Below are 25852 nucleotides of genomic sequence, written 5' to 3' on the forward strand. Positions count from 1 at the left end.
CAGGCTCTGTCCTAAGTACTAGGGATGTAATAAACAAAACAGAAAAAAGCTTCTGACTTTGAGAAATTTTATTTATATATATAAGTATAAAATCAATGGTGATGTGCTATGAAGAAAAATAAAGCAGAGTAAAGAGGGGCCAGATAGATGACAGAGGTTACTCTGTGCTACAGACTGAATGTTCGTGTTCCCCTACAATTCATGCTGAAACCCTAATCCCTGGTGTGATGGTATTTGGAGGTGGGGCCTTTGGAAAATAATTAGGTCATGAGTGGAGATCCCTCATAAATGAGATCATGTCTTTAGAAGAAAAGACAGGAGATGTGATCACTCCCTCTCTGTCATGTGAGGATGTAATTAGAAGAGAACCCACACCAGGAACCAAACTGGCTGGCACCTTGATCTTGTACTTCCCAGACTCCAGAACTTTGAGAAATAAATGTCAGTTGTTTAAATCACCCAGTCTATATTATTTTTCATATGACAGCCCAAATGTCTAAGACGCTCTGCTATAATCTATTTTGTATAGGGAGGTTGAGGAAGGCCTCTCTGTAAGGTGACATTTGAACACAGACCTGAAAGAAGTCCAAGGAAGTATGCCCTGTGGGTATCTGTAGGAAGAGGATTCAGGTAGCAGGACTGACAAGAGCCAAGGCTCTCAGGCAGGGCAGTGTTTGGCGCATTAGAGAAACAGTAAGGAGGTGAGTGGGACGAGAATGAAGTATACAGTAGAAGAGCAGGGGGAGAAAAGGCCAACAAGGACCTTCAAAACCATGTAAAGATTTTAGATTTGATGTTATTCTTTACTCTGTCAACTACAACTACAAACTATTCCACATAATAAGTTGAGAAAATAATGTCACTTGATTGTGCTTTGGTGTCATGGTCCCAGTATAGTCCATTCCTAAACTTTTCAAAAAGATTGCATTTTATGTCAAAGTGTTCCTTTATTATTTATTCTGAATTAACCATTTTTAAAACTAATAACATAATGTGTGTATATGGCCAAAAAAAAATGTAAATAACATGAAGGGATATAAAATGAAAAGTAACATTCCTTTTCACTTTAACTCTCCAGACCCTTTTCCAGAGGAAACTGCTGTAAAGTTACTTGTGTATCCTTCCAGAAACATTCTATGCCCATATATGTGTATATATATTTTTTAAAGCCGATGCAAGCATACTATAAACAGTATGTTACATTAGTTTTTTAATTTAAAAATATATCTTGGAGATATTTCCATATAGCATTTAAATATCTATATCTATTATCATACTTTCTAAAGGCTATACTTATTTTATTACCAGTCTGAGTCCCAAAAGAGACCCAATATAACCAAGGAAACACTTTAGAGAGAGAAAACTGATATTGTCTTTTTTAAAAGCAAAAGTAGAGACAAAGGCAGAACTGATGATACCCACCTACAGCCTGTCTACAGCAGATGAGAGTGGGGATGTACGGCAATTAGTGAAGAAAATCTACTCTGCCTCTGGGAGCCAAATACTGACTTATATTGCATACTCTAGAACACGAAGGAAGTAAAATGATTACAGTTTCCTTTCAGAGAAATTTGTAGGAAAGAAAAGAGAGGAAAATAAGAGATTACTAGGAAAACAGCAATATTTACTGAGTAGCTACCATACATTGAGATATGAAGGAAGAAAAACAGTCAGAAGACAGTGCCTACCCTTAAGTTTGAAATTGTGTTAAACAAACAGAAAGCACATTTTTAAAAAGACTAAAAAACACATTTACGCAAGACTAAGTACCACCCCTAGGGGAGAATAAAAAGAAACTGAAGTGTAAGACCTTAGCTGAAGGAGATAATGCCAAGAAGCCAGCAAACCGATCTGGCCTTCCAAAAGCCAGTTCAGGACTGGGAAGTTCAGGACTGGGAAGCTCCAGCTCCCACGGAAGGTGGGGTGAGGTATGAGGTTAAAACTGAGGAGACGGGTGGAAAGACTCTTCTTGTGCAGTAATAAGAACCAACCCCCACACATACATTCTAAGCAGCTGGATGACTTCCCTTTTCTGCCCTGACCACAGGAGACAAGTTTATTTTCTGTGAAATGTGAACCAGAGAATTTCAGCCTCAGGGATACCTGGCACAGAAGTGAACAAGATGAGGCTCCTGAGTGAAAACAGAGGGGTAAAGTAAAACTCTGCCTCCTAAAGCATGAGATTCTCCAGTTCCCAGAATAATGGCAACTAGCCTCAGATTCCTCTTCCAACCATTCCCACTGCTAGGTAGAGGGATAAAGAATCCTGCTCTGAAAAATAAAAATAAAAATAAAAAAATTAATAGCTACCCCTAAAACTAAACAAAACAAAAAAACTGCATATACTGATATTTTTGAGTTTCACAACAATAACAGCAGTTCGCTACCTAATCACTCAACAGTGAGGGCCACCAACAGACAAGCCTAGTCAATCAGCTTCTAATATCTTATTCTCAAAAATGAAAAAATAACCAAGTATCACTAAACATTTAAGGAAACTGAAAAACAGACATCAAGGCAAGGGTGGTGCGAGCAGGAGGGGTGGGGGGCGGGGAGGTTGTAGATCAGAAGAAACAAAACCAAGACAACACAGAATAGAGAAGAAGAAAAATTTAAAAACCCTATATAACATTTTCAGAGATGGATAAGATGATATTGTATCCATGAAACAAACATGTAACATGAAAAGAAACAAAAAGAATAAAGACAAAAGACTCTTGGAAATTAAGAATATGAGAGCTAAAATTAAAAACAGAAGAGCTGGAAGAGACCAATCAATTGAGATTGAATAAAAAAGGGTAGAGGGTTCCAGAAGTAAAGTCTCAAAGGGAAAATGTAAATTATATGGTACATTTGCCCATACAGAAACTGTACTAAGAGACTATTGGAAGTGTGGAAAAAATTGAAAATAGGTATATAGAAAATTAAGCAAATGAAAAACAATGAGGCAATTATTAACTCCAAAATAACAAAAATCACATATGAAATGAAACATAATATAGTACTCTTTAGCTCAACCATAAACATTTTCACAGTCTTAATAACAGAAAAACTGAATATCAATTTAATCAAAAGTTGTGGTAGAATTACATTGCGAGGATTAGACAAGGGGAAATCAAGCAAAAAGCATAATAGAAAATCAACAGATAATACGTAAAATGGAAAATAAAAATATAGTAATATAACCACATTATTTCAAAATATAAAGGTAAATACTAGAAGAAAACAATTGAGAATGATTGCTTCTAAGGAGCTATATTAGAACTGAGAAGCAGTGGACAAGACACTGTTATAAGCTTTTTTGTGCTATCTGCTATATGTATATATTAATTTGTATATGTTAATTTAATTAAAATTAATTTCAAAAGCCTAACACAAATTCTGATATCCTATTACAATGGAATACTATATAACCATTAAAAAAAAAAAGAAAGAGATCAAATTTGAAAAGGTATCTACAACCAAAAGCCTATTGTGTATCACTGAGAGTAAAAATGACAAAGCAGGTCATGAAACTATACAGATATACCCATAAAGCAATGCCTGGAGAGATGTGTTAATAACATTTTTAACAGTGGTTATAATTTCAGAGTGGGGTATCAATTTATTTTTTAAACTTTTATGCCTTCTATATTGTTTCCATTTTTATTGTTTTGTTTTGTTCTGCTTTCAATGAGCACTCTTTACCCTCATTATCAGAAGAAACAAAAAGTTATCTTCATTAGGGAAAACTGTCATCTTTAATACGCTAAGATTTAAGTACTAGTGAAGGTGGATAGGGCATGGAGAATAAAAAAAAGAAGAAACCCTTAGAAGATTCTAGGTAAGAATTTAAGATAGTAAAGGACATAATTGGCAGAAAAGAAAAGAAATACCTGGTGAATACACTGGCATATATATAAATGTAATCATGGGACCAAGTAATTCAAGATTTTAAAGATCTAGAAATTATATGGTCCATTGATCATGAGAAAACTGTACTAGAAGACTATTAGAAGTGTAGGAAGAATTAAACATGGGTATATATAAAATTAAGCAAATGAAAAACAAGGAGGCAATCACCAACTCCAAAAAAACTGGTAATGATGGGAAACAAAAATAATCATTCTGAACATGGAAACAACAGAGAATTATTTGTTCATAAGTTATGAATGAAAATACAACTAGACTTCTTACCTGCTTCAGCGCAGGGGAACATGGGATCAACTCTCCTATTCTGTTAATCCCAGCATTGATTTTCTTCTTCCTATGCCTCTCCACTAGACAGAGAAAAAAAATCCATTTATCAAACCTTATAGTACTACAGCCAAACTGCCTCATTCTCCCTGGGTCAAGAAATTTTAGGTAAAAATAAAACAAACAAACAAAAAAAACACTAAGATCTTATCAAACAATATCTACTAAAGACTAACTGTAAAAAAATTTCTAAGGATGTCATATTTCAAATCTAGTGTTATAGAAATTAATATAAGAAATACTTTTATTAGCACTTTAAAGAATGATCTATAATAACTAAATTCAAATTAAAAACAGAAATTGCTAATAATATATTAATTACTATTAACCCATTATCATTATATTTCAAGTAGTTACTAGAGATTTTAATGATAACTAAATTTCAAGAACCCACTAATGAGCTAAGTTACTAGAAAGCTTCTTCTTTATAGCAGATGGGCAAATGAGACCTTTCTAGACATATTAAAGTACCTTAAAACACCCTTTAGGATGACCAGAGGACATTTCTGGAATCATCTTATGACTTAAAATAGACAAGAAAAAGCACTGGTTTGTTTTTTTTTCTGTGGGGTCTGGGCTGTTCACTTTGGCTACATAGATTTTTTTTCCCATCCGAGAAACTGGGCAACTGACTTCTCAGTTAACTGAGAAATGTTCCAGGCTTGCATGCTACAACTTTAAAAATTGTATAGGAAGTGTGAGAAAATACAAGAGATGAGCTAAATAATTTCTGTAAGGCACCGCTGGTAGAAACATTAGCCTTGGCTATTTTCTCTTAGAAAGTTTTCTAAAACTTTCCTGTCTAACAAAGAATTCCAGTCCTTCTAAAGGAATGATCTTTCAGATTGTAGCATAGGTACATCTTGCTTTGCAAAATATATACTTTTTGCTTCAGAATCTAGCAGTAAGGACGTCCCTTTCAATGACATCTAATTACTCTCTCTTAATAAATTACTATCAAGACATATTTATGGCACCATGTGACAGATAATTCCAATAAAAAGATTGAGTTTACATAGCCGAAAAAGATTAGATTTAACTCGCATGGCCAAAAAAAGCAAAGCAATAAAGTACAGCTCACCTTTCTTCTGCATTCTCTAACAATAGTATTTGCTGTTATCTAAAAACAGATTTTTTAATATGTGGCGGTAAAAACAAAACAAAACATTAAGACTCTTGATCCACAGTGATAAAGGGGAATTCAAAGGCAGCAGACTCCCTTCTGGGGAACAGCAATATCCTACAGTGTTTAACACATCTCTCCACAGATAAAATTTTCCCTAGAGTCCTTTCCTTAGGGAAAGGAAGATATCATTTATAGAGTAATAGAAATTAACTTCTAAATTTTTTTTTAGATCTGACTGTAGATAATCCTTAAATTATCTAAATAGACAATAAATCAGAAGATAAGCAAGCCATCTTCATAAGACAAGGGGGTGTTTTTTCAATTAAAAACAATAAATGAATACTTTCCTAAAACATAATGAATAATGATTCTATGCTTATAACATAAAAACTTATAATCAACTGCAGTATAATTTCATTTTGAATGCAAAAGGTTAACAACTAAAATTTAAATTGTTGTTTCTACCTGCATTGTGTGTCTCCCGGTTTTTCTTTCTGAAAAAAGAAAAAATGTAGATAAAAGGAACATGAAAATAATGGGAAAATGTTTTCACCACCTTATATTTTGCGACATAAAAATAAATTTTATGAATTCATATTTGTTGCATCGAACAATCTGAAGAAAAATGTTCTTAATATATATTACGGTATGAAAACTTAACTGCAGATACATCAATATAAATTTAAAAACCCACAATTTCTGAAAGTAACTACAATTCTCTATTCCTAAATACCCAAAAGTCATTAGTTGGGAACTAACTCAATCACTGAAAACTATTTAAAAAATGTAACTAAGGAGCTAGTCAACTCTCAAAGTGATGTGTCAAGTAGGTGACTTTTGATGTTTGCCCTGGCACTCAGCCCAAGGTGGGAGTATGTAAAGGAGACAAGCAACAGTAGAGAGGAAACTTGAAATCCCCAGGGAAATGTGGCAGCCACTAACACCCATGCACTGACAATTGGCATTTGAGCTATCTTTTGCATTTATGTACCTTAGGTTATCCAAATTCTTAAATTTTCTTAAAAGCTAATCTACTGAAAACACTGATTTTCCCTTTCATGTACAGTTAATCAATATATTAGCATTCTCTAATAGCTATTTGGTAAGGAAAGAGAACAGCAATTTTAATATTAATGGAAGCATTGGCCATGCAATTCTAAGCAGAAACATTGGCCAAAATGCTAGAAATCTAAAAGAAGGGTTATACAAGAACCAGATATAATATTATACTGATGTGCATATTGGCATTAATGGTTTCTAACGTCACTAAATGTCCATTCAAACCGACTTCAACCTAAGTGAACTTACTGTATGCAAGTAAAAATTTCAGGAGAAACTGATTGTCATTTTAGTTGTTACACTGCTGGTAGAATATGAAGGACAGGTAAATTTTAACTATGTACCCCCTTCCATAAACCTATTTCTATTTATCCACACATAGTTTTGAAGAACAATGGTTTGTTAGGCATCCAAGTGAAAGTTCCCAAACGACTACCTATTTAACAAAGTAGGAGCTAATTCCTCTTATCTTCTAAAACTGTATTATTTTTGGACTGTTGCTACATACCTGTGCTGCTTTTTCGTAGGAGTCTCATTCTCTGTCATTTCTGGCATGGTTACAAAGATAGGAACCTACAAAGCATAGAAAGACACACCAGAAAGTTTAAAGTCATTATAGTATCTTAGAGAAACTGATTATTAGCTTTTGGTTTGAATACCAAAATGCTAAAAAATAAAAGCAACATCATGAAAAAGCACTGGATTAGGTGTTATGAATAGAAAAAGGCATAAGAAAACAGGACACAATACAACCAGCAGATGAAGAACATGGTGAATGTCAAATGTGAGATGTAGCCAGAAAGTGCTTAAGAAGATTGGAGTAGAGAAAAATCGTTACGGCTTGGGAATCAAGAAAAATTTAAAGGGAGTATCAACTTGAGGAAGACCTGGAAAGACAGGTAAAACAGACTTGAGTTGGGAGAGTTATGTTTTTGTTCATGATACTGTTTATTCTTGATACAAAATTTAAACTAGAACAATGGTCCCCATCACTGAACACAGGGTAAACAAAAGTGACAAGCAGACAAACATGTAACATTCCAAACATAGAAGCAAGCAATCATTCATTAATTCACTTATTTGCTAGGCTTCTTCCATTTCAAACTGTTAGAAGTCTTACGTTATCATTTGGGAGTCATTAAAATCTGAGTATGAATATAAAAGTTCTATTTATATTTTAAAAATCATGATACTAAAGAATATATGTACTATAAGGAAATATAAACATATGCCCAAAATGTCTGAAAGCAAATACATTAAAATATTAATCATAGTTCTATAGGGCCAGCAATATTAGAGCTGATTTCTTTCTCATCTGTGATTTTCAAATATTTCATAATGAAAACTTTAATGCTTTTAAATTTCAGAAACTGAACACCTTTTAAAAGAGTTCTGTCAAGTTGGGCTACCCGTTCTAGTATACTAGAGGATGTGCAAATGTGGTTTTCCATTTTCTCTCTGAGAAAGAAAGAAGGCAACAAGTATGGAATTGGAAGTCAGCACGATTTTAAAATCTGGTTCTCCCATTTCCTAGCTGTGGTCTTGGGCAAGTTATATATCTTCTTGGAACCACAGATGTTTCATCTACAAAATGGATCATAATCACAGTATGTAGATCATTAGGTTGTTTCAAGAAGCGAATGGAAGAATGCAGGGAGAGCACAACAGCACAATGCCTAGCAGTAAGAAGAATTCAGTAAATGTTAGCTATGAATAGTAATGAGGTATTTCAGGTAAAGGTTTTAGCCCTGGGAAAGAGGGTGAAGGTCATGGGAAATAAGTAAAAGTGAATGTAGACAGGGTAATGACAGAGCACTGACTCAAGCAGCCTGAGGAGAAACGTGTGCCCAAGACCCACTCCCAGCAGCTTATTCCACCTTCTCCCTAACACTTATGAGGGCACATACCCACCTAAAAGCAACATGCTCACATTAGATAACCATGTAATGATAACGTGGGACAGGTAAGTAAATAAGTCCCTGTCATCTTTCTCACCTAAGGGCTTGCAGAATTTCTTCACTTTTGATTCCTGGCTTCCAATACCTCCCGTTTCTGATCCAAATTTATCATCTTCTGCCAGAAGATGGTCTATAAGTTATGTTTTCTTCTTACTATACAAGAGAAAAATCAATGTTTATAGTGGCATGTAAAACAAGGATTGATAACCTATGGCATACAGGCAGATTTTCAGTGGCACTTAGGATGATCCTGAATTCCCCGCCCTCCACTTGCAAAATAATGAATGTAGCTGCTTTCAAAAGTCACTTTCCAATAGCTTATCCAAAAAGATGGTAGTACTGCAACCACTGGATGATTGGTCCCTAGGAGATGATTCTCTCCTTTCTCTTATGCATGTTCACTTTCCTTTAAGTTCTGGTTCTCCACCTCGCTCTTATACTAAGATCTGTCCTTGTGCATATAAGGGTGAAATACATGGTGATAGAAGATATAACTTTGGGTGGTAAACACACAATGCAATATACATATGACATATTATTAAACTGTATACTTAAAACCTATATAATTTTATTTATGAATGTCACCCCCATAAGTTTAAGTTTAAAAAAAGAGGAAAAATCTGTCTTTAATTCTAAAATTATCTTTCCTTGACTCTCCTACTCCCCCTTCTCTCGTGAGAGTAACTGAAAAGTTATTCAAGGACTTTCCACTAAGGCAATGACATTAGGAAGACAGCCCTCATATGTGTGTATCACATGAACTCTGCAAACAAAAATTGAGTTTAGGCCTTAATAAAGAATTACAAGCATTTATTTGAGCAAAACAAGCTGAAATGAAGAGACAGATTCAGGTAGCAATCTAAATTGTGTTCCACTGAGAAAAGGGGGAGGCTACCTATCATAGAGAAAGTTACCACCCAGGTTCCCAATTAGGTCCATTTTATGTAAATGAGGTACTCAGTTCTGGCTGGATGGGGCAGATCTCAATCCCTGGTAGAAAGAGGAAACCAGGATTTCCCTACAGTGGTTGGCTCAGGTAGCATAAACGATTAGGGCATAGTGCAGGAAGCCTGAGTTCAGTCTGAGGTTTTTCCCTGTAAACAGAGTACTTGATGAGATCCTGTCAGCAAGTGGCCGCTAGACTCTTATTATTCATAAAATTTGGGCCCTTGGTCAATCATTGTGAGTCCACCTCAGCGAATAAATCCCTTCTCGGGGTTCACAGAAAATGCATCTCTTCTTAGCATCCACAGCTCTTTAAAAATGTAGATTTGGGGACTTCATTCCAGACACATAAAAAGTACTGGGAATCTGTATTTTCAACAAGGTCTCTAGGTGATTTTTCTTTTTCTTCTGCTCCTCCTCCTTTTTCTTTTTTTTTTTTAACAAAAAAGTTTGAGAAACTTAGCTCTACATTAGGGCAATGTTTCCTAAATATTCCTGATAAAAATTATCAGAATAATACAAATAAATTCTCGGCCCATCCCAGACCCCTTGAAGCAGTTTATAAGGAAGGAATTCCAATTTCTAAAGGAAGAGTGCCCAGGGTGATTCTTATATAGAAAATTTAGAAACAGAGGCAAGTGGCTTTAATTGGCGAAATTTCAGGCATCTAATACCCTATTATAGGAGAGATTATTTGAGATATGGCATGACAGTTAACGACATAATTTTACCTGTAAATCAGTAAGGTCAGATTTGCCTCATACCCATGAGTCAATGTTTGGTCATTAGCATCAGGTTCTAGTTGCTCCCCGGTAGCACTTTTGAAAATCTGCAGATTCATGTTACCATTAAGATACATAAAAGTTCTAATTTTCTAAACATCTGAAATCTTAAAGTAAATGACATTGTGGTGAAAGCCAGGCGTTCAACCGAAAAAGGAATACTGCAAATCAAAAACATCCAGTTTACTAAATGTCACTATAAACATCCATCTCAAACCACACTTTAACCAATTCAATTACATCTAATTCTACGCAAAATTATTTCCATGTCCAATTCTTTCTGATATCAAAATTGCATTCCTGACATTAAAAAAAAATTTATTGGAATAAAGAACTATATAATTTCGTCATAAATCCTTGTCCACTTATTAACTAATCTAAGGAAGTGGTGCTTTTAAAACAATATTTATAGAACTATATACAAATATACCCTTTAAAATAAAGTGCTATGGACGAAAAAGGGGCTCTATTATAAATCTAACCAAAAGTGACCTCACAGGGTGATCTGATCACAAATTTCTAACTGGGCAGGTCATGGTGGGCAGCTATAAAAGATTTACTTTTGCCTTAAGCAAGCCCTGTCCATTGTTCTTGTGATTCTAAGTTAATACACCTGTGAAATGCTAGAAGTAATCCTCTTTTCCAGAGACCTGGAAGAGTAACCACCCTCAGAGGAACACATAATCTTGTTAACTATACTGTAATCCAACCTTGCCTTTCTTTCTCTCACCTTCACATAATCTTCCTATGTTCTCTCCTTCTCTCCATTCCAAATGTATAAAAGAAACTGCAAAACTGTCATTCTCCAGAGCATTTGAGATCTTGCTTCCTGGCAGGGTGTCAGTTCTGTTCAAATAAGCTCATAAAAATTCTCTACAAGTGTGGAAGTTCTTATGTTGACAGTGCCATGAATTTTTAAAGAAAAACTTCAAAATGTTACATTAGTAATATATGAATTATTATTTTTCATGGTAAGAAAGGATTATTTCTGAAATTAGTCAAATTCATTGGTTCTCAAAGTGTGGCCTTCAGATCATTTACATTAACATCACATCTTTTAAAACTTTTTTTCCCCTTGAGGTAAAGCTTACACATAATAAAACGCATAAATCTAAAGTATAACATTCAATGAGTTCTGACAAATATACACACCTGTGTGATCCAACTCCTATCAAAGTATATCACTAGAGAAAGTTTTCATGTGACTCTTCCTCATCGATTCCTTCCTCTCCTCCCACAGAGGCAACCAATGTTCTCATTTATTTCACCATAGAACTTTATAATGTATTAACTGAAAATTCTATTGTGTCAATGTTTTACTCAGCTTGCCATTTTTGAAATTCATCCAAATAGTCCTTCTTACTACTATGAATATATATTGTGTGAGTTTAAAACAGTTTCTTTATTCATTTTTCTGTTGTTGAACACCTAGACTGTTTCCTTGTTTGGGCTATTATGAATGAAGCTGCTATCCATGAACGTTCTTACATAAGTCTTTTTGAGGATACAGTCTTTCATTTCTCTTGGGTAAATATCTAGGAGTAGAAGTGCTTATCATATACTCTACAGTTCCAATCTAGGTATTAAGCCAAGAGAAATGAAAGACTATATCCACAAAAAGACTTACATAAGAACATTTGTCACACTTTCCCCAGAGTGATAGTACCATTTGCACTCCCAATCTCAGTGTAGACTAACTATAAAAAAGATTTCTAAGAATGTCATATTTCAAATCTAGTGTTATGGAAATTGATATAAGCAATACTTTTATTAGCACTTTAAAGAATGGGATCCCTGATAACTAAATTCAAATTATACATCTGCTTTCTTTCAGCATACAATTTCAAATTTCTATTTAGTTACCAATCATCCCTAATTTCTCAAATACAAGGAAAATGTGAAGCCACTAAAAATAAGTACAGCATTTATTTAGGAGAAAACTCAGTCTAACTGCTCAGTGGCAAATTGTATTTTCTTCTCACCAAAAAGCAAATTAATAGCAAAGGTTAATTTAAATGGTGTCTTTAAATACAATGCAAAACCTAATTCTTATCATAGAATTTTCAAGTTGAATTAAAATGTCTGAATTGAAATATTTATAGCACATTGCTTAAACATTATTTGTCAGTGGTTTGAGGAAGATCTCGTTTTTGCTGTTGTTTAATGCACTCCTATGTATTTTACAATTATTTAAAATGTTTTATGGAATGGCTACATAGATATGCAGTTTTTAAATGTGTTCTATTTCTTTATATGAACTCTCTTAGTAAATCCTTAGTCCTCTCCAATCAAAATGACTTGCCCCACTGAACTAGAATATAATCCAAAGAAATTATAGCACAACTAATCTTAAATCCCTGGTCTAAGTCACAGCCATTATACTACTAGTCTATTTCACCTCTGTAACAAAAAGATCTCTATTTATTTTGATCACCTTGCTTTAACAGTTTTTCCTTACATTAAAAGTAATATGTAACTAGAAAACAAAGGCATGGAGAGAAAATTAAAACTACTCTCAATCACAACACTACAAGAATCCACAAGAATCAATGTTAACACTTTTTGGATTTTCTTGTGGATTTTTTTCTACACACACCTTATTTTTTATAAATGCTAGACCACAAGCAAGGTTGTATTCTCCTTTTTACTAAAGGTGAGTATTTCTCCATGTCATTAAATATTCAAAATCATGACTATAGCATTTATGTTTAATATCACATATATATCATCTATCATCTTATTTGGTGCTTTAGGCATCTATGCTCTCTGTATTTTGCTATTGGAGCTACTGTTTGCATTTATCTTCTCCAGCATTTTCAGTTAATAATCCTCTACCCAGAATGTCCTATTACTTGGTCCAACTGTTTCAAGTCATTAAATCTTGACCCAACAGCACTATAGCACAGGGATAGCAGAGGGGTGCTTTTAACACCCAGAGTAATCCTTCTTTGTCTGTGGTTTTAGTAGCAGCTTTCCACCTCAGTGGGAACTTGAGTAGCTGTTTATGAGTGTGCTCTATTGTTTTCTGCTTTGTGTAACTGCTATCAGAAGTTCTCATCTCTTTTACCGTCAAAGAAATCTTACATCCTTTAACAATGTCTGTTGGCTCCTTCCTGTCAATATGTCACCATCATGTCTGGCACAACAGTTTTGGAGGCTCATAATGTCAACCATGGGATACTATGACATATATAAGAATATGAGATAATGAAATCCTGCCACTAGAGCTTTCACTATGAAGTTGAGTCTAACTATATCTCAAGAGAAAAAAAAATAAGCCAAAAGTATAATTTTCTGAATACAGTTTAAATTTTTATTTTTAAACTACACAAGTAACTTTATTTTTGAGATATAATTGACACATAACATTATATTAGTTTCAGGTGTACAACATGATTTGATATTTGTACATATCGTGAAATGATCACAATAAATCTAGTTAACACCCATCACCACACAGTTACAATTTTTTTCTAATGAGAACTTTTAATATCTACTCTCTTAGCAACTTTCAAATACACAGTATAGTATTATTAAAAATATATATTTTTTGAAGAATATACAGAAATGTATAAAGTTAAATGGAAAAGTTACTTGGCTCTCCAACTATGCTCTTCAGGAATAGCAACTGTAAATAGCTCAGCATTTTTTAGACTTTTTCCTTGCTCTTGTCCAGGCAAACTATAAATACTTCTGGCTCAGAAATTATATCCTGCCTAAATTCAAAGGGAACTCCATGCTTTAAAGCTTTTTTCTTTTTTAATCAATTGCAAAAGTAATCCCTGCTCTATGTAAAAGTTTTAAACAGCACAGATATATATGAAGTACCAGTGCTTCTCTGCTTTTAACAATCTAATGGTATCAATTCCAGACATTTCCGTATGTAAGCCCAAGCAATTACTTATGTCCAGATTCGCAATTGTTGCACTGAGAGGAGGACACATAAAATGGAAATAGTATCAGTTCAAATCTCTTCTGTGGGGCAATCTTACCTACTCCTTCGATAAAATTTAGGGCCCATCCCATGACTTTACTGGCCACAGTTACATAATAAAAATTCACTAGTCATTTCTAGTCACAAAACAATCCATTGGGAATATCTCAATACATTTCCTTCTATGCCTTTCCCCCACACAGTCTCTTACTCTTTCTCTCCACCTCCATCCCCCAACTTCTGCATTTGTCCTCACAGCTCCAGTCTCTTTCTGCTGAAGCACCCTTCCTTGCCTCTGTCAGGAAGGCCTGAGGCAGAATGCCCACACCAGCTCCGTCCTGACATATTCTCGATCCATATCTGGTCCACAAAAATATATACTCTATAATGCAACAACTCCCAGAAATTTACCCCACAAGTATGTTCATGTATATGCACAAAGACATTTATTCGAAGATATTCAAAAGACAAAGAAAGGCTCATTATGAGGAGACTGATGAAATATGTCACCATGTTATGTTGAACCATCTGAAATTGTCCGTATTTGATCTTTTCTGCCTCTAGAAATTGCAATTTCAGATGCTTCACTCTAATAGCTCTACCCATACAATAGTTATATTGTGTTCTATCTCCCCAAAATTCCTATGTTGAAGTCCTAACTCCCAGTACTTTGGAATGCGGCTATATTTGAAGATAGGTCTTTAAAGATGTAATTAATTTAAAATGGAGTCATTAGAGTGGGGCCTAATCCAGTGACTGATGTCTTCCTAAGAAAAGGAGATTAGACCACACAGACATAGCGATGACCACTAGAAGGTACAGTGAGAAGGTAACCACCTACAAGCCAAGGACAGAAGCCTCAAAAGAAACCAACTTGCAAACACCTTGATATTGGACTTCTAACCTCCAGAACTATAAAAAAAATAGTTTTGTTGCTGTTGTTTAAGCCACAGTGTGTATTTTGTTATGACAGCCCTAGCAAACTATATATGGGGGTGGGGGGTGCATATACACACACATACACACGAATGCACAGACTTCCTCTGGAAGGATTGCCTCTGAGGAGAAATGGGAGACAGGGTGCCAGGAAGACTTACTGTACATCCTCATATACAATTTTAATTTTTTGCCACATGCATGCCTTTTCTCTTCCAATATATGCATTAATTTTTTCAGTCTTTCTAATAAATGCATTTAGGATTATACTATTTCTTCAAGGTACAACTTTGTCCACAGCCCATAGATTTTGATACATAATATTTTCAAGACATTAATTTTTAAATAGTATGTAATCTTGGTTAAATTTTAAATTATTTTTAAAATACTATACTGAAAGACAAAAAAGTAAATATTACCCCTAACCATATTTCTTTCATTTGAGATGGAAAATTTAAGACCCTTCTGCCACTTATTCAATTCCACCCCCTCCATGTTGGAAACCAATTTGATATTAGTTTTCTTGATCTTTCCGCAGAGTTTTGTATCTATCTATGCACTTTCACATGCACATAAATTTTTTTAGAAAATGGTATTATGCTATATATATGTCACTGAAACATGCTTTATTTTTACTTAGAAATATATTATCTTGGGGGGAAGGGAGGCTGCAATCAACATCTTTTACATATTTATTAGTCTAAAGGCAATAAAAGATATCTTATTATTGCTTAACTTATATCTCCTTGATGACTAAGGTGAGACTGAATCCCCTTTCACGTTATGAATCATTTTTTTCAATAATTTGCTTGTTTTTATTATCTTGACTTTTTCTTCCTTGTAATTTCAGCTTTTATATCCTCGTCAACCTGAGTTGAAAAAACTTGTGAAATAAGTTTTTGCTTCCCCTTTTGTTAATTTCGTGTGAACTGTTTCCTTACAATATGATTAGCAATAAATATTTTTTAGAATTTGAGATTTTCTTTGTAGCCCTCTTATATATTTTAAGTGTTAGATGAGTATTTAAGAAGAGTATATATTATTAGCTCCTTAGGTATAAAGTTTTATTAAATATTTTTTAAATTAAATGTTTGTTGTCTAGAATTAAACTTTGCCTGATAACAAATTAATATGCATTTTCTTTCATTCAACATTTACCTGCAGTGTATATACTTGTATTTTAACTCTTCTGTATTATTTTGTTTTTATATTTGTCTGTAGTAATACAAACCCAGAGATTTGTTTCTATAGTTTAAGAATCTTTAAAAAAAAAATGAGAACTTATTCCATCGTATTTATTATAATTATTGTTACACTGGTCATGTTCTGTTCCCTCTCCCACCATGAATATGCATGCTGATTATGAGTCCTGGCTATGAAAAGTATCACACATGGATGGAGGTGAGCAGCTAACTGGCTATCTTCTGAAGGAAGGAGCTCCATATTCATAGTGGCAACTAGAAGTTCTATAAAGTATAACGCTGATTCTCTCTCTGGCCCTAAAGCCCATGATGGAGATAGCCCCAACTTATATAAATTTGTTTTAACTACTTACCATGTGAGTAAATGCTGTAATTAAGCTATTCTAAATGATCCTGGAACAGCTGTTTTGCAGTTTGCTAATTAATTACATTTTGACCACTGCTATGGTCTGAATGTTTGTGCCCGCCAAAATTCATGTGTTGAAATCCTAATTCCCCAAGGTGATGGTATTAGGAGGTAGGGCCTTTGGGAGATGACTAGGTCATGAGGGCAGAGCCCTCATGAATGAGATTAGTGCCCTTAAAAAGAGAGCTTAAAGAGCTTACTTGCCCCTTCCACCATGAAGAAGTTGGCATTCTGCAAACCCAGAAGACCTGCACCATATCCAACCATGCTGGCATCCTGATTTGGACCTCCAGCCTCCAGAACTATGAGAAATAAATTTCTGTTGTTTATAAGCCAACCAGTCTGTGGTATTTTGCTATAGCAACTGAAAAGAACTAAGACAACCAACCTTAATCCATTCTACCTTCCAAAGTCTGAGCTTTGGGGTTTTCCAGAAGTATGTTAGGAAAACTCACTTTTCTAGTGTTTCCCCTTTACACCTGTATTGTGTTGCAGATTTCTCCACACTGTAAGGTTCTGTCATCAATCTGACTCCATATGCATTGCATTTTTCATAAGTTCCTAAATGTTTTTGATCTTTAGGTGACACCTTTTCCAGCTTTTCAGCACTAATAAAGGTGTATCCTTATTTTCATATTTTCTTATTTTTTGTTAACTAGATTCTTCCTCATTATACAAATAACACATACTTATATTAAACAGATAATGAAGGATTTAAATTGTAAAAAAAAAAAAAAAAAAAAAGTAGTCTTCTCCACCAATTTTCTGCCTCAAATTTGCTGATAACACTACTCATGCAATTACTACTATGTTACTATTCTTCCCTTTTCACACTCTTATTCTTTGGAAGTATTAAGCATAGCTCACACTGAAAGAAAGGAATTCATTTCCACCTCTTACAGAAAAGAGTATCTAAACATATTTTTTTAGAATTCTTAAAGATGTGTCTCTTCTCCCCATTTATTTATTTAATCATTTGTATCAGTATGGACTTACGATTATCTATTTTATTCTTTGGGTCAAATTTAATGCAATAGTTATTTTATTGTTAAAATTGTTCAAGCTTTGGCTGTTGGACACTCTTTTGGGTTGGCTCCTGTGTCCTTTACATGTGTCCTCATCTCCCTCCCACCCGTTTTTTAGTACTTTCTTACTTTTTGGTCCTATAAGATGCTCCAGGTTTATCTTGTAATATATAACCTATTGGTTCTGTTTCTCTGGAGAAGGCTGACTAATACAGTAGGTAATAAAGATGAAAGAATAAATAACTTCGGTAGAGTACAGGAATTTTTTTAAAGCTCCTAAAGTGCATCTGAGGCAGAGCCACTCTAATCACTCATACAGATATTTTCAAGCCCCCACATATCCTTCATTTTACATTAATGAATGAATGGTATAGTAGAATGGAAACAGCCTTTAGTATCAGACCTAGGATTAAATCTCACAGCTGACATTTACTAGCTATTTGTTTCAAATAAGTACTCCTTGAAGTCTTGGCATCTTCACATTTAAAACTGGGAGATTATCACCAACCTGTCAGATGACTGTTGTGAGTTTACATAATAATACATTTAACAGATCAAGCAAAGTGCCTTTTTTCTATTTCCCCCTTAATTTACTGGAGAGATGGAGGTCATATGGCACGAGTTTCATGACTGGATCCTACATTTATCTTAAAAGACCTCTGTCTAAACATCTATCCTTTCAACTCACCAGAAATTCTAAAGCTGACCTCACCATCTGTGGAGAAGGACTCTATATTTGATTCTTCCCTCTTCGGCACTTTATTTCTCCCTTAATGATTTCTCTTTTGCTTCCAAAATATAGTTTCCCTACAGTAAACAAGAATTTGCCAACTTTTCTGTCTATCATTCTGTTTCTCTCCTACTATTCCTGTGAAGCATCTCACCTTTCTTTCATTGGCCAGTTCCTCCTAAATCTATGGTAGTATGCTTTCTGATTGTTTCTGCCAACCGAAACTGCTTTCTTAGAGGTCAGGGACTATTTTTTACCAAATTAAAGGTCTTGTCTATGTCTTCCTCCTTCTTTCTGCAGGATTTGAGGCTGCTGAACTCTCCTTTTTTTAAAAATTCTCTCTCCCAGGTTGTCTTCCTCTTCTCCAAATATGCCTCATCTTTCTCTACCATGAATCTTAGTCAAAGAGACTTTCAAAGCTCAATGCTTTTTTCTATTAGCTTTCTCCTTACAAAGTTTCAAATTGTTTCTATGAAAAAGCCATTATGTTTTTATAATAAAGCTACCTTTGAACACTGATCTTGCTCCAAATCTTTGGCTAGGCAAGACTCTCTTCAGAACATTTCATTTCAAAACCAATTAACAAGTCTGTTTACAACACACTAATCTGCCTTGCCTTTTAAGAGACCTAACTTCCAATTTCTCCATTTTATCAATAACACTAAAACTTTAATCTGGCTCTAAAACTCAAAAATAATCTTTACATCTTCTCATCAAATCCTATCAATTCTTTCACAATCTTTTTCTCCCCTGTGTATTACTATCACCTTAGATTAGGCCCCATTTTATACATGTCTGGCTCTTACTACTCTTTTTTTGCTCCCAGTCTTGTCCTTATTCTTCAGTGTTTTTATACACCAATGTCTCAGTAATCTTTCCAATTCACTGTATTCCAACATGTACCTCTCCTGCTGCAGAATCCACAGTACTGTTTTCCAACATCTACTGCACCAAATCCAAACTCTTGGTCCTAGCTTTCTGACTCTACCACTATCCTCTTCACTGGCCAATCTCACTCATCCACTTCCACCTAGTACAACACTCATAGGAACAGGGCTATATAGCTAATCATGTCATCTACTCTTCTCTCCTCTCCAATTCAATCCAGTTCTTCCCTGTGCCCCTTATGAACTAACTGTATTTTTTGCTAAATCTATGCTATTTTCTCACTGAAATGCCCTTTCCACTTTGCTTATCTAAATCCTATCACTCTTTAAAGCCCAGACAGGTCTATCTTTCTCTATAAAGACTTCCCTAATGGGTCTAGCTAACACTATACCCTCTACCTTTGTTCTGACCTCCATCATTCCACTTCTTAGTAATCTTGTTACAAAATATATTGTTTCTCTAATATATTAATCTCTCCTCTATTAATGCTTTCCCATTAAAATATATCTTTATATTTTTTTCCATTTAAGAGGCAAAAGTGATTTATTTTGCTCACCTTGACACAGCTTCTAGATGTTCCCATTCTTTCTCTCTCCGGACCATCAGGCTCTTTGAAAGAGTAGTTTATACTCACTGTCCTTTCTTTCTCACTTTTCATTCACTCTTCATCTCATTGTTACCTGGTTTTTATTCCTAAAACTGCTTACGTCAAGCTCACCCAAAGATCTCCACATTGCCAAATCCAACGAACTCTGTAGGAAATATCTTGTTTTTGGCCTTCTGGCAACAACACCTAGTCTTTCCTTTGGAGAGCTTCTCTGCCTCATTACCGAGGTCTGACAGGACCACAAAACACGGTCTCATCTCTGGGGTAGGCACAAGGCTGACCAAAAAAACTCTGTGCACAAGAAGAAAAAGTGGCTGAGCCTGAGTTAGACTCAGGTGATTCTAGAAGCTGCTGTGCCCTGGCCTTTCCAAGTCTTCATTATTCTATTTTCCTTCACTTCTCTGAGCTTACCCAGTACCTATCCATAAATCCCCCTTTTCTGCTTAAGTTAGCCAAAGGCAATTTCTGTTGCTTGTAACCAAAGAGAAACTGGTCCTGCAAGTGAAGTAGAGATAGAAGTGGTACCTCTCATGGTTACACTACAAATTTCTTCCTGTCCCCTTCACCATGAGTTCTGCTGTTCATTTAAGAAACTGTGGTAGCTAAGGGAAGAATGCTTTTGCCAGAGGATCCAATAATGGCTTCATTAATTGGAAGGAAAGGCTATCTGGAGCTCCTCATACAACCAGGCAACAGACAAAAGGGAAGTAACAAGAAGCATAGATGGGAACTGGAAGAATCCTTCGTACTAACACTTGCAGAGAAGTTACCTGTAGACTACTGCTACCCTACAGACGAAAGATCTGCAAAAGCTCGAACTTCTCAGGAATAAAAGTTTGCAAAACACATGTGTCTGTTTCCAGAGTTCAGGTTCTTTAACGTAAAACTTTCTACTGACATTCTACTTGCAGCTCCTTAATCAAGAAACTCCCTCTCTCATTTTCATGGCTTTGTATCTGTTACTTTGTCTGGAATGCTCATATCAACTTTCCACCTGGAAACTCCTAATTACCCTCTTTGAAACTTTCTGATCCCTAGAGGTTAGTCCCAAATATCCTGACATAATACTCTACAATGTCTTAACATGAAATACACTCTATATGTTTATTGGTTTTTCCCATTAGACAATAAGCTTCTAAATGGTAGAAACCACATCGTTTATATTTGTATCCTCAACAATTAGTACTAAATATGAGAGTAATAAATGGTCTTTCTTAATTTTCTGTGGTATTAACCACTGCATCATAGCCTTTGGGTATTTATGTTTAAATTAGCATCTAATAAATACTGTGTTCAGTTCTTTAATTATTTGATATGGTGTTCCCTGATCCTCCCAATAGGTCTAAAAACTTCTTAAGAGCTAAGTCCACACTATTTACTAGTTTTGTATTCTCTTTAGCACCTAAGAGTATTGGGTACATGGTAAGCACTTGATAAATACTTGATGAACTGAATTAAAAAGAGTATTAGCACATTAATAGGAGCAACTTATCATGCCCTACTGATCTAATTAAAAGATCTGGTCTTGTGGAGTGCAATTGTATCCATACAGAAAATTTAATGAGAAAAAGAAAAATTATCCAATTGGACAGTTAACGGCTTTTCTCTTAGTGAAAGTTCCACAAATATTTTATGGATAACAAGACTCAACCTCTAAAGCTCAGGGTAAAGGATTCAAGGTACATATCCCTGTGTATATTGCAAGGAAGATTACACGTTTAAGGAGTCTGTCACAACCATAATTACTTAAATTCTACTAACCCTTAACAAACCCATACTAGGAGTATAAGACAGAATATTTAATAGCAAAGCCAATTAATGCCAAATCGACTTATCTTAAACAAGTATATTATTATCTTTGCATAATACAGTAACAGTCATTTACTCACACAACAAACATGTAAGTGCCCACTAATGACAAGAGCTGTGTTAGGTCCCAGGAATAGAAAAATGAAGAGAACACAGTTCCTATATTAATGGGGTTCTAGCTCTGCTATGCTGCAATGGTATTTAAGAATACAATGTGAATCATACTTCCTGGAGTTGCTCAACATGGATGTTCTGGGGGTAGGAGTCTAGTGCAGAAAGTGGATAAAGACACTTATGGCAATGTAATTAGTGTTAACACAAGCCGTTATGGGGTCACATTAGAGAAAAGAGTCAATCTATTGAAGAAACCAGGAAAAAATATGGAAGAAATTGACGTCCATACATGAATTCAATGCAAGTTAAGGTGTGAGGAATCTACCACGACAAACATCTGAGATAGACTCAAACCTGAAACTATGGTTGCAAGCAGAGTTGGTAGAGTTCCAAAGCAAACTAATCCAACCCAAAGCAAACCATTTTAGGAGAACTCAAAAATGAAATACTTCTTGCCATTAAGTTTGAGAATAATAAAACAAATACGAAAGAAGTTAAACCGCCATGGTAGAAGCAAAAAGGGAGTCTTCTAACAATAGATGGCACCAAAGTTCAAAGGAAGCCAATCACTAAAAGTAAGAGCCGTCAGAAAAACATTCATAGAGTCAGAATTATTGGTGGGGAAAAGGAGTACAGGGAGGGGCATTAGTATGCTGAGAAAGACCAATGTCATGAACAAAAGCAAGAATCTGAATTGCATATTTGTGGGACTATGAGGAAATCTGAAGGCTCATGCTGGGAAGCAGTAGGGGAAAAGTTGGACACATGAGTGAAGGCCTTAATTTAGAAGAGCCTGGAACACAAACCTAGCAGACTGGACATTGTTCTGGACTCATAATAGTTCTCAACCCTGAATACTAAAAAGACCCTGAATACTAAAAAGAAATATATACATACACCTATAGCTGACACTCACCCCATACCAAAAGTAAGAGAATCTCCGAGAGGATTGGTCTAAGCATTAACATGTAAAAGCACACAAGGTGATTCTAATGTATAGTCCTGATTGAGAATCACTGGGCTAAAGAATAGGAAGGCAAGGATTGACAGATATAGCTGAGATCCAAGCTTGGTTTCAGTCCCTGTTTATAAGCAATTATCTGGTGAAGCTTATCTTCTAACCTGAGTTAAACATTCTCAGTTTTAATCTTTTCCCTTGTTGACGATGCTAAGCTCTGAAAATAGAAAAACCGATCGATTTCTCTTACATGACTGTTTAAATGACTGCATAGTCTGCAACTTTTTAATTTTATTTCCATGATGTCTCACAAACAACTAACTTAGAAAATAATTACTTCAATCCTATGCTGTCCTTAGGTCCCTAAAATAAAGTGTGTTTATATTAAGGAACGTTCTAGGCTGCATCTACGTCTGAATTTTATAAAATTTCTCAGACTAAAGCAAAATATGAGATTAAATATTCATTCTTATAGTACCTGGAGACATTACACTGTACTGTTACTGGTTTCAGAAGTGCAATGATTACAAAGTACTTTGCTTATTTTGCAACAAATACTTTCACAGTACCTTACAAATAAAGGGAAACAACAAATGTATCTCCTATAGCAAGTCTGTACTACGATAAACAACTGTCCTGTGTGGGAGGAAAAAGTCATCAAGGTGATTGGAGAATATGACAGTCGGTTGATCCTTCAAAAAGCAAGTCCCCACCCCCCACCCTAACCCCCCGCTCCGCTCGCTTTTTTTCTTTTTTAAGAAAAAGCATATGTACAAATATGCCTCAGGTTCCATGCTACTCACCGAAGCGTTTATTCAAGAAATTTGTACTTTGTTTATAGGTAAGCAAATGTCTTCATGAAAACTTAAGCTACAACTGTCTTGTTTTGTATGGTACTAGGTCACTGTATCTACTTAATGGTAAAAATGGTATAAGAACGTAAGAAGGAAGCCTATAGCTGGAATTCCACACACATAGGTTTATGCAGTCTCTCATTTCCATATGAAGTTAATGAATTCAAAGGACCATACTCCAGCGTAGCCGTAGAGGGTAAGTAGAGAAGGGGGCAATGAGTATGAGAGAACCCGATAATCCAAATGTTAAACATGAATAAGAGTCCAGAAATATTTCCTCGAAATATGGAACTAGATTCCAAGAGTTGGCTGTTCGCTTCTACCGCTCCTATTCAGAAAGGAAAAGAAAGGCTTCTAAAAAGGTAACGCAGCCTAACTCTCAACATAGGGATGAGAGTTAAAAAGCAAGTCACGTGAGTCTGACCAGTGGGTTCGAAGGAAATTCAGAAGGCAAGGAAAGAGAGGATGGAGACAGTAAAAGGTGAAGGAGCTGGGCAAAGACCATCCGGTGTGAACCTGGATGCCCAGCTCTTTATACACCCGGGGCAGCGTGTACCCTTTCTCGCCCCGCGCACATCTGGGGGCCGTGGCGCAGCGCGAGCCCCCGACGGGCCTGGCACCAGGGGGCGCGGGGAGCCCGCAGGTCGGAGAGCAGAGGGGTGCACGTACCGCCCGCGCTAGCACCCTACTAGGCTCCATATGCAGGGGTCCCCACGAAGGAGACACACTTTGCGCAGCCCCCACCTCCCGGAGCGGGTAGGGGGTGGGTGGAGCAGAGCCCGGAGCCGCCCCCCGGAGCCGCCCCCGCAGCCCCGGCCCCCGCCCCCCGCTCCGGCTGTCAGCGGCCCCCTCCCGCAGTCACTCACCCGCGGGTTGCACGGTCTTGGCCGCGGCGGCGGCAGCGGCGACCCCCGCCTGGGTCATGATCCCAGACGGGTACGGCAGGGGTGTCCGACTGCCCAGGCAAATCTCTCCCCCCGCGGCAGGCGCCTGCTCCTCTGGGGCTGGGGGAGCGCGGGCCCAGGCCCTCCTCTCCCCCCGCCCCTGCCGCCTCTTCTTGCGGCCACCGCCGCCGCTGCGAGCCCGAGCCCTCAAGGCCGGAGACCCGGCGGCAGCGGCCTCAACTTTCCCAGCCCCTCCCCCGCCCCCTCTCTGCCCCTCCCGCGGCCGCTGCTCAGCAAGCGAACAGCCTACCCTGGGTGTGCCTCGCTCCCGCCCCTGCCACTCAGCCCACCAACCCAGCCCCGGAGAGGCTGCCGCGACAGCCTATCAGAACCCAGGACGCTGTTGCGCTAGGCTGGAGGGCGGGAGCAGGTGGAGGGAAAACGGAAGAGTGAACGGGCCTCGGGCGGCCCAATGAAGAGGGCCGGGGGGCGGAGGTGTGCAAGTTAGGTTGAAGGAACAGGAAATATTCTTAAAGGTAGAATGATAGGCAGAAAGGAAAGCCAGTAGGTGAATGGGAAAGAGGTGGGCCTGATTCCTTAAAGGGGACGCCTTGAGAACCTAGAAACGGAGGTGTTTTAAGAAACTTCTTTGTATCCTGTTCTGTTACGCTTTCCACGTCTTCCTGTAGGAGTTTATAAGTGCAAAAACTGAAAAAGGAGAGGGTACGAGAGGGCTCCGAGAATTAGCCTGCTCCTCAAGCCTACAGAGCCGGAAGGCGGGATGTTGCTTCTGTAAGAGGAGGTGGGGGAAAAAAGAAGAGAATCCAGACGTCTCCGACTGCCCTTTCACTGAAAGATCGTTGCCGACCTGACTCTGCTCGAATTTGTAGGCTGTCATCTTTCATTTGCAGTAAAACACGGATTCCCGCGACCTGGAAACGACCATGCTCAGAAGTGTCCGGGGGCCCCGCATCTGGGGGAAGAGAATATGTGGCATTGGGAGAATGGGAGTTGGAATTTCAAACTTGGGTTCCTAGAGACCTAGATCTAGGAGGTATAGAGCCGCGGGTGATGGAATAGAGACCCGAGGCTCTCCTAACTCCAAGATAGGTTTGGGGGCCGGAGAACTGTGATCACAACTCCCGTTTCCTGGTTTTGCTTCATATTTCATAACTCCTCCCCTCCTGAAACAGGTGTCTTCCACAGGAAATCTTTGGTGGTCAAAGATTTCCAAGTGCTTCCACAACCAGGTTTGGAAATGCCCCAGATCTTAGATGTCCGTGGGCTTAGTTAGACCAGGTAACTTCCAGAAGGTGCACTCAGGGCATGGCATAAGAAAAGTTACTTGACTCTGTACAAAGGAAGTCGACCTTGTATTGAAATAAGTGTAAAGTTAAAC

At 36.9% G+C, this 25852-nt stretch overlaps 1 protein-coding gene across 2 annotated transcripts in view; it reads right to left on the reverse strand.

Annotated features, from left to right (window-relative positions):
* USF3 (upstream transcription factor family member 3) overlaps nt 1-24706 on the reverse strand; it is a 35175-nt gene extending 10469 nt beyond the window's left edge. The window contains exons 1-6 of one of the 2 annotated variants that reach the window (XM_039843032.1): nt 24436-24706; nt 19784-20125; nt 8417-8532; nt 6930-6994; nt 5828-5856; nt 4177-4259 (exon numbers count right to left, since the gene is read on the reverse strand). In XM_039843032.1, the coding sequence (XP_039698966.1) occupies nt 4177-4259; nt 5828-5856; nt 6930-6976 (159 nt within the window). In that variant the 5' untranslated portion in view covers nt 6977-6994; nt 8417-8532; nt 19784-20125; nt 24436-24706. The remainder of the gene's footprint in view (nt 1-4176; nt 4260-5827; nt 5857-6929; nt 6995-8416; nt 8533-19783; nt 20126-24435) is intronic. The other variant, XM_039843031.1, reaches the window with a different exon arrangement.
* Nucleotides 24707-25852: the final 1146 nt, after the last annotated feature.

The sequence above is a fragment of the Pteropus medius genome, unplaced genomic scaffold (assembly GCF_902729225.1).
Source record: "Pteropus medius unplaced genomic scaffold, Ma_sr-lr_union100, whole genome shotgun sequence".
Lineage (NCBI taxonomy): Eukaryota > Metazoa > Chordata > Mammalia > Chiroptera > Pteropodidae > Pteropus > Pteropus medius.